Source organism: Lemur catta, chromosome 17 (assembly GCF_020740605.2).
Source record: "Lemur catta isolate mLemCat1 chromosome 17, mLemCat1.pri, whole genome shotgun sequence".
Classification (NCBI taxonomy): domain Eukaryota; kingdom Metazoa; phylum Chordata; class Mammalia; order Primates; family Lemuridae; genus Lemur; species Lemur catta.
In genome coordinates, this window is record NC_059144.1 from 9346917 (window position 1) to 9361268 (window position 14352).

At 40.9% G+C, this 14352-nt stretch overlaps 1 protein-coding gene across 2 annotated transcripts in view; it reads right to left on the reverse strand.

Annotated features, from left to right (window-relative positions):
- ABHD12 (abhydrolase domain containing 12, lysophospholipase) overlaps window positions 1–14352 on the reverse strand; it is a 69582-nt gene that overhangs the window by 21617 nt on the left and 33613 nt on the right. The window contains exons 1-2 of one of the 2 annotated variants that reach the window (XM_045528844.1): window positions 4165–4252; window positions 3472–3596 (exon numbers count right to left, since the gene is read on the reverse strand). In XM_045528844.1, coding sequence (XP_045384800.1) covers window positions 3472–3596; window positions 4165–4193 — 154 coding nt within the window. In that variant the 5' untranslated portion in view covers window positions 4194–4252. Of the gene's footprint in view, window positions 1–3471; window positions 3597–4164; window positions 4253–14352 lie in introns of those variants that run through there. The other variant, XM_045528843.1, reaches the window with a different exon arrangement.

Consider the following 14352-nt stretch of genomic DNA (forward strand, 5'->3'; position numbering starts at 1 on the left):
ACTCTGCTCACTGTGAGGACAAAGCAGCCTGGACACCGCAAGAGGTGCGGTGCCAACAAAGGAGGGCTGGGCAGGTTATTTGGGTTTTATCAAATTCCAATTTCTTGATGTGGGCTACAAGGGGCCTCCCTGAGAAGAAAAGGGATAAGAAAAGAAAGATACCAGTGGTTAACAGGGACTGCTCAGGGAAGGAAAAAGAGAAAGCTAGCCCATTGCTTTAAAAACAAATACGTGATTACAGATGTGACATACTGCCAAAAAAGGCCTCCCCAGCCTCCGAACCAAGACGCTCCTTCCACTAGGAGGTATGTTCCTGATCCAACAGCAAAATAACAGCTGGGAAGATACTCTCGACTTCAATACCACTAAACGCTCAGTCTCACCCAAACATTGTTTGGATGTCATGAGACTTGTAAACACAAGTTTAAAAAGCACATGTATTTATGTTTATGTGAACAGACACATGCAAAAAAGGCCAGTGGGAAATAAACTACAGTGTTAACAAAGATTTTCTCAGAGTGACTTTCATTTTCTTATTTATGCTATTCAGGGGTTTTCAGCTTAGTTTTCATTTGTTTTTAGAATAATCATATATTTTTTGTTTATGAAAATATAAAGTAGAATAACACCTTAAATCATAAGTGCTATACTTCTTCTAAAGCTTATTTATCTAACTGATAAATTTGGTTTCAGATAGATTTGCAGTGAAGAATATTTTAACTATGTTCTGGAGCCCCAAAGATTGCTACACTTCCTTTAATGTCAAATGGACCCCCACTAGGTCATGCTTCACGTCTGGAGGAGACAAGAACGAAGGCACCTCCCCAAGAAAACTCCAAGTCACTGCAGGGCCTTACCCAAGACCTTGCCTTCTGCACAGGGAAGATGGGCACAGACCTTTAAACCTTGCAAGCACATGATGACTAGAAAACCAACAAGCCCCAGTATACTTTTGGGACACTGCCCCTTCCTCCCAAGGGGGCAGAGATCTACACTTGGTGAGGGCCTCACATGCTAACACAACACATCTCAGCTTCCTGGGGAGGGCGGCAGGACCTGCAGACCAGGGTCGTCTGTCACAGAGGGGCAGTCCCCGGTGAGAGGGTCCCTGGAGGAGGCTGTGGGGGCCAGGCAGGCACCCAGGTGGGTGAGGCTGCAGGGAATGTCCAATTGCTGCTCCCAGGAACGCTGCCCAGTGGCGCCAGACCTTTGGGCAACTTTTTCAAAGAGGCTGGAAACATAGATTTTTATCATAGTGACAACTAAAAATCTCCTTTAAAACACTGCTGTAGGCTCTCCTACTCCTGTGTAGCAGATAAACAGAAGGAAAATGTTAAGGACAGCACTCCTCCCAAGTACAGCCCTCCTCTTCTGGGCCATGGAGGCTAGACTAGGAAAACCCAAAGTGCTGCTACTGTGGAATAGTCTGCCATCTTCTCTGGAAACCCGCAGAGCAAAATTTGTGGGCTGTGTCTATAGTACCCCAAATAATCAACCCAAGGAAAATAATTTCAATTCAAACATGTTCTGGGAGCCCATAGTGTGCCAGGCCCCAGGGGACAGCACATCCCATACATGCACTGTTTTCATGCAGGAGCTCACATCTTGCCAGCAAAGGCACCTGCCCAAGGTAGCCAGAGGCTGGTACAGCTGGAAAAGCCTTGCAGAGTCAAAATGAGGGCCTGCCATTGGTGAATCTGCAGCCCTGGTAACAACTCCATGTTTATATTTAAACTCATATTCTTTTCTGTGCTGTATTGTATACATTTAAGGAACATTAAAGTCAGAAAAACAGGCTGGGTGCAGTGGCTCACGCCTATAATCCCAGCACTTTGGGAGGCTGAGGGGGGAGAATTGCTTGAGACCAGAAGTTCGAGACCAGCCTGGGTAACACAGCAAGACCTCATCTCTAAAATTTAAAAAAAAAAAAAAAATTCTTTTAATTATTTAGGCATGGTGGTGCATGCCTATAGTCCCAACTACTCAGGAGGGTGAGGTGGAAGTATTGCTTGAGTCCAGGAGTTCAAGGCTGCAGTGAGCTACGATTGTGCCACTGCACTCCAGCCTGGGTGACAGAGCAAGACTCTGTCTGTTAAAAAATAAATAAATAATTTTTTTGGAAAGTCAGAAAAACAAAACTCCCTTGATTTTAGTATATTGTTAGTTTCTCTGTAAGTCTGTGCTTCTCACAAGTGGCAAAACTTAGAGACAATACATTCCTAGAAATTCAGCTACTTTTCCATCAGAAAAATCAAATGGCTATTAGTATACTACAGGCATTTTAAGTTATTTTAAGACACTCAAATAAAAAACTTATTTTAGATTTACAAAGTATTAAATATTGATCTTACTCTTTCTGTCTGCCCCACTCTACCCGCCCTGGCTCTGCATCTCCCAGGCCAGGCTCACGCCAGCACCTCCTGACAACCCCCCGCCCCCTCCACCAGTTCATCTGTCGCATCCACTACATCAAGGCTGGCTTTCCGAGCCTCAAGCTCCCAAACACACAAGGTTCAAACTCACTCTGCAAAGGGCGAGCCCAGAGCCTCCCTCATCCTGTTCTAATGCCATCTGCACAGCCTTTAAGGCTGCCATTCATGAAGCACCGGCCATGTGTGAGCCATGCTGTCCTTAGACCTCTAGCTGCAGATTCAGGACCTTTCCTCCCAGCCTCATCTTGTAGGTGTAAAGTGATGCTCCTTAAAGGGGTTATTCTCAGCAACCATACGCAGAGCCCTCTGCCTTCTATCTCATAAACTTGACACTTCTGCACCTTTCTCCTCCCACTTCCCCAAAAGTAAATACATAGCATGAAAAAAAAAGAACTCCAAAACAACTTTGGAACACACAAGGTCCAAGCTAACTCAAGGAGACTACAATACCTATAAGACCAGCACAAAATTCCACAAAAACCAAAGTACTGCATATCTGGGGTTTTTTGTAAGAAAAAAACCTGATTTTTTTAAAAGACAAAAAGGCCTAATTATTTTTTTTAAAGGTACTGTATCTTTCAGTGGTCATCTTTTCCAGGATAGTTAACTTCCTAGATTGCACAACTGACAAAGCATCTCCAACATGACAGCTTCAGATGACTTTCCATGTTGTCAACATTTTTACCCATCTTAGCTGAAGAAGGACACCCCGGCTCCCACAACACAGTATAGTCATTGATGCATACAAACCTGGCACTGGGAGTAATGCCATCACTGAAAGCATCCTTTAACTGGGAATGGACATAGGGAACTTTCTGGGTAATAGAAAAGTTCTATTTCTTGATCTGGGTGGTAGATCTCTCTCTCTCTCTATATATATATAGATATAGATATATAAACCGTACACTTAAGATTTGTACATTTTATCATATGTAAATTAAATCTCAACTAAAATAAAAAGATAGCCACTAAAATAAGACATCATCTTTAAAATGAACTTTTACTAAAATTAAAGAAAAAATTGACACATAGCACTTACCAAAATTCAAGAAAATCAATTTGGCCTGTATTCCAGGACACAGTTTGATGAGAAATGGAATGGCAATGTACAACCCCAAAACACAGAGAAGTATCTTCCTCAGTCGGAACCACAGGCCCTTTCGCCTGCAAGAGAAAGGCAATTAGTAGGTCAAAAAGGCAGTAGGTGCAATTTTGCTGTAGTTTATTAATAAGATTATCAAAATCACTAAACAAAAGCCATACATGTCTTTTTCCACAAGGATACTGCCAGTACTAAAAGTAGTCCCACCTGCCTTTGTTAAAATTATTTTCAAAAGTCTTTTAATGTGAGCTTAGAACTCTCCTTGCATGGGGGCGGATTTTTTTTTTCTTGAAAGCCAAAGAAACAGTCCTGATGATTTATGTTCACCTTTGGGTAAGAATCCAGCAGAGAAAGAAGATTCACAGAAGTCCTTGCCTGACATCAGACCCCAGGAGTGCCCTACATGATATCAGACCCCCAGGGGTGCCCTACCTGACATGAGACCCCAGGGGTGCCCTACCTGACATGAGACCCCAGGGGTGCCCTACCTGACATGAGACCCCCAGGGGTGCCCTACCTGACATGAGACCCCAGGGGTGCCCTACCTGACATGAGACCCCAGGGGTGCCCTACCTGACATGAGACCCCCAGGGGTGCCCTGCCTGACATGAGATCCCAGGGGTGCCCTACCTGACATGAGACCCCAGGTGCACCTTCATCTCAGAAGAGAAGGGCCTCCCGGTTAACCTTCCCTGAGCCAGCTACAGGCAGGTGTGGGTTACTCATTAGCTCCTGGTAGGAAGCATGTACACCAATGACATCAACAGAACCTGTCTGACCAGGTACTGGGAGAGGAGGAGGCTGAGAACAAGACTGGCCGTCACTGTGTGTCCTCGCATTTCTGCCCAGGCAGGTCCCTCCAGCACCACCCAACTGGGGCTCCTGCTTCACGACTTTTGAGACAGGTCATCAACCCAGGGTCCCATGACCCTCTTCTAATCCCTCACCAGCCTCAAGAGTTCATTATCCTGTTCCCGATCCCCTTTCAAAAATATCTCTAACCTGGTGATTCTCAAACTTCTTGGTCTCAAGACCTCTCTACACTAAAAAACTGAGGGTCCTAAAGAGCTTATGTTTTTATGGCTTATATTTACTACTATCTTTCATACGAGAAGTTAAACCTAAGACATTTTTAAATGCCTATATCTGGTAATAATAGTAAACAACGCATTACATATTATTATATTTGTTATGAAAAATAATTACATTTTCCAATACAAAAAATTTTAGAAGAGTGGCATTAACATTTTTACAAATTTCTCTAAGCCAGAGAGCTTAATAGAAGACAGATAGATTCTCACATCTGCTTCTGCAATCAATCTGCTGCAATACCACATGTCACATAGCATCCGGAAAACTTCACTGTACCCATGAGGAGAGTGAAAAAGGCAAATAACACCTTAGCGATTATGAAAATCATTTTGACCTTACAAACCTCTGAAAGGATCCTGGGGACCCCATGAGCTCTGAGAGTCCACTTGGAGAACTGCTGCTCTAACTTACCATATCAAGTCTAGACCTAGTGGGGCTACTTAGTTATTTCTGGACTATTTAAAAAAAACAACATACATTGAACTGTTGACACATCAACGATACAGATGAATCTCAAAAGCATTATGTTAAATTAAATAAGACAGCCACAAAAGACTATATATATGATTCCATTTGTCTAAAATTCTAGAAAAGGCAAAACTATTAGGACAAAAAAACAGGTGGGGGGCTGGGGGTGGAGACTGACTACAAGGGGCTTGACAGGTCTTGGAATGATAGAACATTCTTTATCTTGATGTGGTTGTGGTTACACAATTGCACACATTTCTCAAGACTCAGTGAATTATACTTAGAAGAATCAGTGAACTTTACTATACATGTAAATAGTATCTCAATAAAATTGATGTAAATAAGTTAACAAAGCTGATATAAACACCTCAATAAAGCTGACTATAAATATGCACATATGATAATGTAACTCATTCACTCATGTACCCAGTTTGTTCAATGCCCATTACTGAGCACCCAGCACTCTGCAAGTGAAGGACCATCAGGGCAGCAAAGGGTGTTGTCCACTGCTGCGCTGTGGTCACAGCCTAGTGGGGCACACCAGTGTTAATCAAGCACAAGTACCGTGGCAGGCATGCGAGAGGCACCTGGTGTCTGGGGACACTGCCCAGGATGACCTAACCTGGTCTAGGCTACCAGGAACAGGGCCACTGGCTGACATACTAAGTTAGGAATACAAGACTTAGCTAGATAATGTGAGAGAACAGTTTAAAATGGCATCTTAAATTCCATGTACAATCTACCTTTTCAATGAGGAAAGGCACATAATACTGTGGTTAAAACTGCGAGCTATGAAGTCTGGTTCAATATCTAACACACCACTTACTAGCTGTGCAATCTTGGGCAAGTTAATCTGTCTGAGCCTCATTTTCCTCAATGCTTGATGGGGATAATAATGGTACCTTCTTTGCGGGGCTCCTGGAAGGATTACACATAATAATGCATGTGGAGTACACATGTGAATCCTGGCACCAAACCCGCAACATACCTTAGCTGCCATTACCATCACTTTATTTTCATTAGACAAAAGAGCAGGGTCTGAACACAGTAAATGGCCCTTCAGGGGGACGGTTGGGTGTAATGTAAGAGGTCGGAGGAGGACAAGAAGGACTCAGGACTTCATTCTGAAAGAAAATGAAGAGTCCATGAAAAAGGAAAGAGTCTGCAATCAAAGGTGCCACCACGGAACGCCCAATGCTTGTGCTCGGGTCCTCTGCTTTGGCCACCCGTGGTCCCTCCTGTGTCCCTCCCACAATTTGCCCACTTATGTCCATCAATGGGTGAATGGATAAATAAACCATGGTATGCCCTTAGGATGGAATACTACACAGCAATAAAATGGAGAAAACTATTGATACATGCAACCACGTAGATGAATCTCAAAATAATTATGCTGAGTGAAGGAAACCAAGTAAAAGATGGCCAGGTCAATGGCAAATTTTCAGTTTGATATATGATTTCACCTAAAAAGTATTGCTATTCATTAGCAAGATTAGTATAGGCATATCTCATTTTATTGTACTTCACCTTATTGCATTTTGCTTTATTGCACTTTGCAGATAGTGTGTATTTTACAAATTGAAGGTTTGTGGTAACCTTGTGTCAATGAAGTCTATCAGTATCATTTTTCTAACATTCTGTGTTCACTTTGTGTTTCTGTGTCAGCATTTTTTTAGCAATAAAGTATTTTTTAATTAAGGTATGTACCTTTTTTAGACATAATGCTATTCCACACTTAATAGACTACAGCACAGTGTATACATAACTTTTATATATACTGGGAAACAAAAAAATTTCTGTCACTCATTTTGTTGCAATATTCAATTTATTGCAGTGGTCCATATTTCTGAGGTATGCCTGTATTTTCTTTTCTGTGCTATTTTAAGGTGATGCTTCCTCCATAGACTGAAATGAATGACTCTCTATTATCTTTATATTTTGACATATTTTATGTAAGATGGAAATCAAAAAAAGAAGGATATAAACAAGGTTTAGGGAAAAATACCCCTTTCCTCATTCCTTCTTAAGTTGTTGCCTATTTCTTGTGACAATTTTGTTACTATCCTCAGAAATTCTCTTAGTTGCAATCTCATTTATCACTGATAGTACTGCTATTTATGTAGTGACTCCTTGGGAGAAGCGAAGCATCAGCTGCTCTTGATTACTGATAAGAGTGAACACTGCCCACAAAGCTGTTCCCTGCCTGTGTGTGACCTGGTGTAATCACAGAGATACACGTTTCTCCAGACTTCACATGCCCAAGTGCAGAGTCACAATTTTTGCCATAGCCTATATTATTATTCAATGTGCCTTTCTTTACAGGTTACTCATATCCTCAGTACCATGAACAGATAACTAGTATCGCTGGCCATGAAACAGAAGGGAACTAGAAAATTTAAATATAATGAATACACTTGCCATGCAGCCCAACAATTGCACTCTTGGGCACTAAGAGAAATTAAGACTTAAGTTTCACACAGGAATTCGTACACAAAGGTTTATAGCAGCTCTATTCATAATAGCCCCAAACTGGAAACACCCAGATATCCTTCAATGGGTGTATACGTTTAAACTGTGGCACATGATTCCATAAACCATGGAACACTACTCAGCAATAAAAGGGAACAAACCATTGATAAGTGCAACAACCTGGATGAATCTGTAGGGAATTATGCTGAGTGAAAAAAATCAGTCAATCCCCAAAACGTTACATATTGTATGAGTCCATTTATATGACATTATTGAAGTGATGAAATTATAGAAATGGAGATCAGATTAGTGACTGCCCAGGGTTAGGGATGGGAGGGAGAAGGCAGAGATGGACACAAAAGGGTGGTAAGAGGGAGCCTGGTGGTAGTGGTGATTGTGATGGTAGGTACATGTGATGAAATTGCATAGCATTACACACCCAGTCCCCACACTGGGTGCATTTAAACTGATGAAATTTGAATAAGCTCTATGGATTGCATCAATGTCAACGTCCTGGGGTTGATTTTGTACAGTAGTGTGTAGGATGTTACCACTAAGGGAGGCTGGGAGAAGGGGGCACTGGACTTCTCTGTACATTTCCTTGCAACTTTCTGTGAATCTATAATTATTTTAAAATAATAAGGTAAAAAATTAGAAAGAAATCAGTCACTAAATTGCAAAAATAGAAAGTAAACAAAAATAATCATTAATAAACCTGATCAATTTACTGGACTTCATATGCTATCTCAGTCTGTCAAGGGAAATATCAGCCCTATTTTCACACATGAGGAAGCTGAGTCCCAGGGAGGTGAGTAACTTGCCATGGCCACACTCCAGGACATGCAGCCCAGCTCTCGCTTGCTCTGGCTGACCTCTGCGCCAGATGCACCCCAGGCCCACTGACGCTGGCCTCTGCATCTGATCCCTGCTCCCTCCTCCTCTTTCTGCAGAGGGGCCCAAACCAGAGGCACGATGCCCAGAGCACCAAACGTGCAATCTAGGATTTTCTTTCAAGCAACAACAGATTTTTAGACATTTTTTGAAAGGAGACTTTTTGACAAAATTATTTGAGACAAGAATAATTCATACAATTTACAGTTTCTTGCTGCCTCCTGGAAGGATAGATCCCAAAGCAATCCTTGTTTGAACTGGATGATGGCAAGGATGCAAGGCTGACAGGCAGTTGAGCCCTGCATCTGAGAGGATTGCCAAGGGGCAGGGAAGGTGCCTGGGGAAGGGCAGAGGGTCTGAGAAGGAAGCCAGTGGCCAACAGGGCAGGGCAGGAGGCTGCAGGCTAACGTTCAGCCAACAAGATAATGAGACACTTCTTACCAGACACACAAAGAAAACAATGTTTCTTAGAATATGAGAATATGAAACTTGGTCAGACCCCATAGTCCTTCCAAAGTGATCAAACAGTAGATCAAAAGTTGAGGCCAACTTAATATGATTCAGTCATGCAAAATAAATATTCAAAATGTTTCAGAGAAATTCTGGTTTCCATTACAGCATGTAAGGAGTTTGTAAGTTACCTCTCCATCCTAACAAGTAAAAATCAGAACTTAAAAATCAACAATTCTTCTCAGATCTGTCAGAGAAGTGAGGACACAGGGCAAACTGCTGCCCCTAAAACAGGCGAGATAGGAGGGCAAATGCAGACACTCACAACTTACTGGAGCAGAAACCTCCTGGGGAACCACTGTTTAACTAACAAATGGCTGGGGGCTCAGTGTGGACCAGTCTTGAGAATCTAAACCTCCAGGGGCCCCAGCCATGGGGGCAGGTGGACACATACTTGTGTGAACTTTACTCCAGGACCTCTCCCAGGTCATCATAGTGAATGCAGGAGAAAAATCCAGGCAATAGAAACCAGTTTGAATTAGACCGGAGTACATTCTTAACAAAGTCTGTCCTCAGCAGGAACCGTTTTACCACAGCATAACCTGGGGTTAGGTTTCATCAGAGCCTAACTAATGTTGGGGAAGAGAAATAGGCAGCTACAGACACCCTGTCCCTCCTAAGGTATGTGTTGGGGCGACTGAGAAGCACTTGAGGGATTCACAGTCCACAGGCATGGACAGGCTGACTGAAGCACTCAGACCTACTCCCAGGATCCAGGATGCTTCCCCTCCCCCACATCCCCACATCACTAAAGGCCTATTTACAACTATTCCATATGTGAGGCAAAAACTGACAGGACTGTCCATTGCACCACTTTATGACCATATATACCCCCCATTTAGCTCCCACTCATAAGTGAGAGCATATGGTATTTGTTTTTCCATTCCCGAGATACTTCACTTAGGATAATGGTCTCCAGTTTCATCTAAGCTGCTGTAAAAGACATTATTTCATTACATTTTATGGCTGAGTAGTACTCTGTGGCATATATGTACCACATTTTCTTTACCCAATCATCAGCTGATGGGCACTTAGGTTGATTCCATGTCTTTGCAAGTGTGAACTGTGCTGTGATAAATATTCAGGTGCAGGTATCTTTTTTGTAAAACGACTTATTTTCCTTTGGGTAGATACCCAGGAGTGGGGTTGCTGGATTGAATGGTAGGTCTACTAACTAAGAAAGGGTGAGGGATAAAAATCTGCCTAGCAAGTACAATGTACACTATCCTGATGATGGGTACACTAAAAGCCCTGACTTCAGCATTACACAACTCATCCATGTAACAAAAAACACTTGTACCCTCTGAATCTACTGAAATTAAAAAAAAAAAAAAAACCTGACAGAATTGCAAGGAGAGACTTTAACACACCTCTATCAGAAATGATCATATTCAGCAGGCAAAAAATCAGAAAGTACATAGCTAAACTCAACAATACCATTAATCAACTAGATACAATTGACATCTAAAGACTGCTACATCCAACAACATCAGATTACACATTCTTGTCAAACTAACATGGAACATTCACCAAGACAGACACATTCTAGGCCATAAAACACACCTTAAGAAATGTAAAAGAATAGAAATCATACAATGTCTGCTCTCAGATCACAATGGAACTAGAAATCAGTAACAGAAAGGTAGCTGGAGAATCCCAAAATATTTGGAGATTAAACAAAACACTACTAAATAACACATGGGTCAAAGAACTCTCAAAAATTTAAAAATATTCTAAACTAAATGAACACAAAACTTATTAAAATTTGTGGGATGCAGTGAAAGCAGTGCACAGACAGAAATTTATAGCACTGAATGCATATATTAGAAAAGAATAAAGATCTAAAATCAGTCATCTAAGCTTTGACCTTAGGAAACTAGGAAGAGAGCAATTTTATTTATCTTTTCAAAGAACCAACTTTTGGTTTTGTTGATTTTCTCTATTATTCTTCTATTCTCTATTTGAATAATTTCTGCTCTACTCTTTTATTATTTCCTTCTTTCTGCTTGTTTTTGTTTTGGGTTTAGTTTCTTAAGGTAGAAGTTTAGCTTATTGCTTTGGGATTTTTTTTTTTTTTTTTAAACAGGGTCTCGCTTTGTCACTTAGGCTGGAGTGCAGTGGTGTGATCACAGCTCACTGCAACCCTCAACTCCCAGGCTCAAGTGATCCCCCTGGCTCAGTCTCCTGAATAGCTAGGACTACAAGTGTGTACCACCATGCCTGGTTAATTTTTTTTTTATTCTTTGTAGAGATAGGGTCTCACTATGTTTCCCAGGCTGATCTCAAACTCCTGGGCTCAAGTGATTCTCCTGCCTTGGCCACCCAAAGTGCTGGAATTACAGGTGTGAGCCATTGCACCTGGTCTTGAGATCTTTTTTTAATATAGATAGTTCCCTCTATAAGTTTACCTGTAAGTACTGCTTTAACTATATTTTGTAAGTTTTAGTACACTGTGTCTACATTTCCATTCACGTCAAAGTGAATTATTTTGTAATTTCCCTTGTGATTTCTTCTTTGACCCACTGGTTATAAGGCATCTATTCTCATGAAGTTATTAATTTTTTTTTCTGTTTGAAACTCACAGATAGTGTATCATTCTATAATTAGATTAGGAGAAAAATGAAGAACCCGCTGGCAGCAGGAAGAAGTAAGAATTTTCTAGGATCTGCCATTTGATGAAATTGGCATTCAGTTACTGTACAATTTCCATTATTTTTCCACAGCAGAACATATGGCAAAACCAGAGTTTGCTCTTCTCTCTGTTAAAATGACAAAGTTTTCTTAGGCTATTTATTGGTTGTGCTTAATGTTAACCTTTATCATGTCCCTGATGAATAAAGAGTCAAGTCTCCTCACTTTTAAAGGTGTTTTTTGTTTGTTGTTTATAACTACATTACTTTCTATAGCTACTTTTGAATTCTTTCATTGTCACTCTGGTTAATAGCTAAGTATTATTTCATAGTGACTTAGGATCCTATCTAGCCAAGTGTTTAAAACTTTTGACATTTTCAACAATTTTTGATATTATGCCTTCCCAAAATCAAATCCTAAATAAAATTTTGATCTCAACTGACTTTCATATTTTCTAGATGGCCCCTGGTGAATCACAATGGGTTTGTTCTTTCACCTTGAAAAAGAGAGATGTTAAAAACAATTAAGTTGGCTGGGTGCGGTGGCTCACGCCTGTAATCCTAGCACTCTGGGAGGCCGAGGCAGGTGGATCGCTCGAGGTCAGGAGTTCGAGACCAGCCTGAGCAAGAGTGAGATCCCGTCTCTACTAAAAATAGAAAGAAATTATCTGGCCAACTAAAAATATATATAGAAAAAATTAGCCAGGCATGGCGGCGCATGCCTGTAGTCCCAGCTACTTGGGAGGCTGAGGCAGTAGGATCGCTTAAGCCCAGGAGTTTGAGGTTGCTGTGAGCTAGGCTGATGCCACGGCACTCACTCTAGCCCAGGCAACAGAGAGAGAGACTCTGTCTTAAAAAAACAAAACAAAACAAAAAAAACAATTAAGTTTATTTGATAATGCTGAGTTGCATGGAAAGCATTGTCAAATAAAAGATATGTTAACCTTTCCTAGTTTATATTTGTATGAGTAAATACGATTAAGTATTTCAAAAATTGTATAAAGTTCCTAGAAATTTGTCAGTGTCCTTGGTATTCATGGTAAGTTCTGGTATAACACTGTTAGCCATAATTCCATTTAAGATTTAAAATGTTCACGGAAATAACCAAATTTTCTTGTCAATTGTGTTATTTTTATAATGAACTCTCATCAGATCTTTAACCATGACAATTTTAAATCTTTTGTTATCCACAGATACCATTTGTTTTACTCTGATTCTTCTCTGAAAGTGTTTGCAATCAGCTTCAGGCCAAAATGCTCCATCTTCAACAAAACAGGACTGTCTCTGAGATCCATGGAAAGGCCTATGCCAGGTCTTGGTACCAGCTTCTGGTGGCATTGCTTAAAAAACTTTGAGGCCAAACCCCTGGACTGAGTAAGGATTTACAGAACGCTAGTGGAGAAGCTGATGGGTTCATGAAACTACTAATCCAAGATCAAGCAGAACAAGAATTAACTACATGGGACTGAATGAACCAATAAAAAATGATTGTGATTATTTTTACGGTTTTTGTTTAGAATATTGCTGATGCTTTAATGTTCTATTTACTGAATATAAAAACCCCTTTTTCTTTCCTCTCAAGTTATCTATAACTCATAATAATTTAGTAGATTATACTTTTATAAGCAGAAATGAAATATTTATTTTTTTCTACCTACCCAATCCCTCCATAATTCAGAAACTATTATTTTCATTTTCATGGCAATGTCATTATTTGCATCAATTCAATAAAAATCTGTCTCCTTCTAACATGACATACATGGAAATGGGAGGTCTATCCGGAAAGTATCCAGCCATTGTTAATATAAGGAGAACGGCTGGTGTGACACTGATGTAACCTGGTAGCCAAGGAGGGTAGACTGTAATACACATGCGTGAACAATGACGCCTTCACTGTACTAGTCAGTGGGGTGCAGGACGCCATTTAGAGAGCATGTGTACTGTGTGGCCATCGCATTCAAAATGACTGAGCAAGTAGAGCAATGAATCTGCATCAAATTTTGCGTTAAGCTTGAACATTCCTCTGCGGAAACTACTCAGATGATTGAGAAGGCTTTTGGGGACGATGCAATGATTGCAGTGAAAATAAAAGTGTGGCACAAATGCTTCAAAGATGGTCGAGAACGTACTGAACATGATCTATGTTCTCGAAGGTCTACAACAAGCAGAACACCTGAGAACACTGAACGTCTATGGGTAAGAGACACTGGGAGAACCATATGAGGTCCCAAGGTGGCTACTTCCAAGGGGACCGAGGTGTCATCGTCCTATGTACAATGTTTCTTGTATCTTGTATCTTCTTCAATAAATCTGTCTAGTTTTTCACATTACATGGCTGGATACTTTCTGGACAGACCTCATGTAACTACTAAGGCTTTGAATGGAATGTCACATCTCAGAATGATAATGGGATGTGGCCAGTTTTAGGAAATGAAGATTGACTTCATGGAGCCAATGCTTACAAAGCCCTCTTGGAAAAACCAGACTGGCACCTGGCTTACAGAACCTGCATCCTTACAAATGAGTGAGGAAAGTTGCTTCCTACCAGGCCCAAGAATCATAAAATATTTTAGGGTCCTAGAGAAGAAAGAAATTCACCCAAATCTATAGGTACAGCAGTTCTTGGTTTGGCCTCCTAACCTTGAGAGGCTTTTAAAGTCTAATCTGAGACTCCTTATAAAAAGTTCCAGCAAAACAAACTTAAAAAGGCCTATATGATCAATTATCATTCTTGCTGCACTTAAGTAAATGATCATGC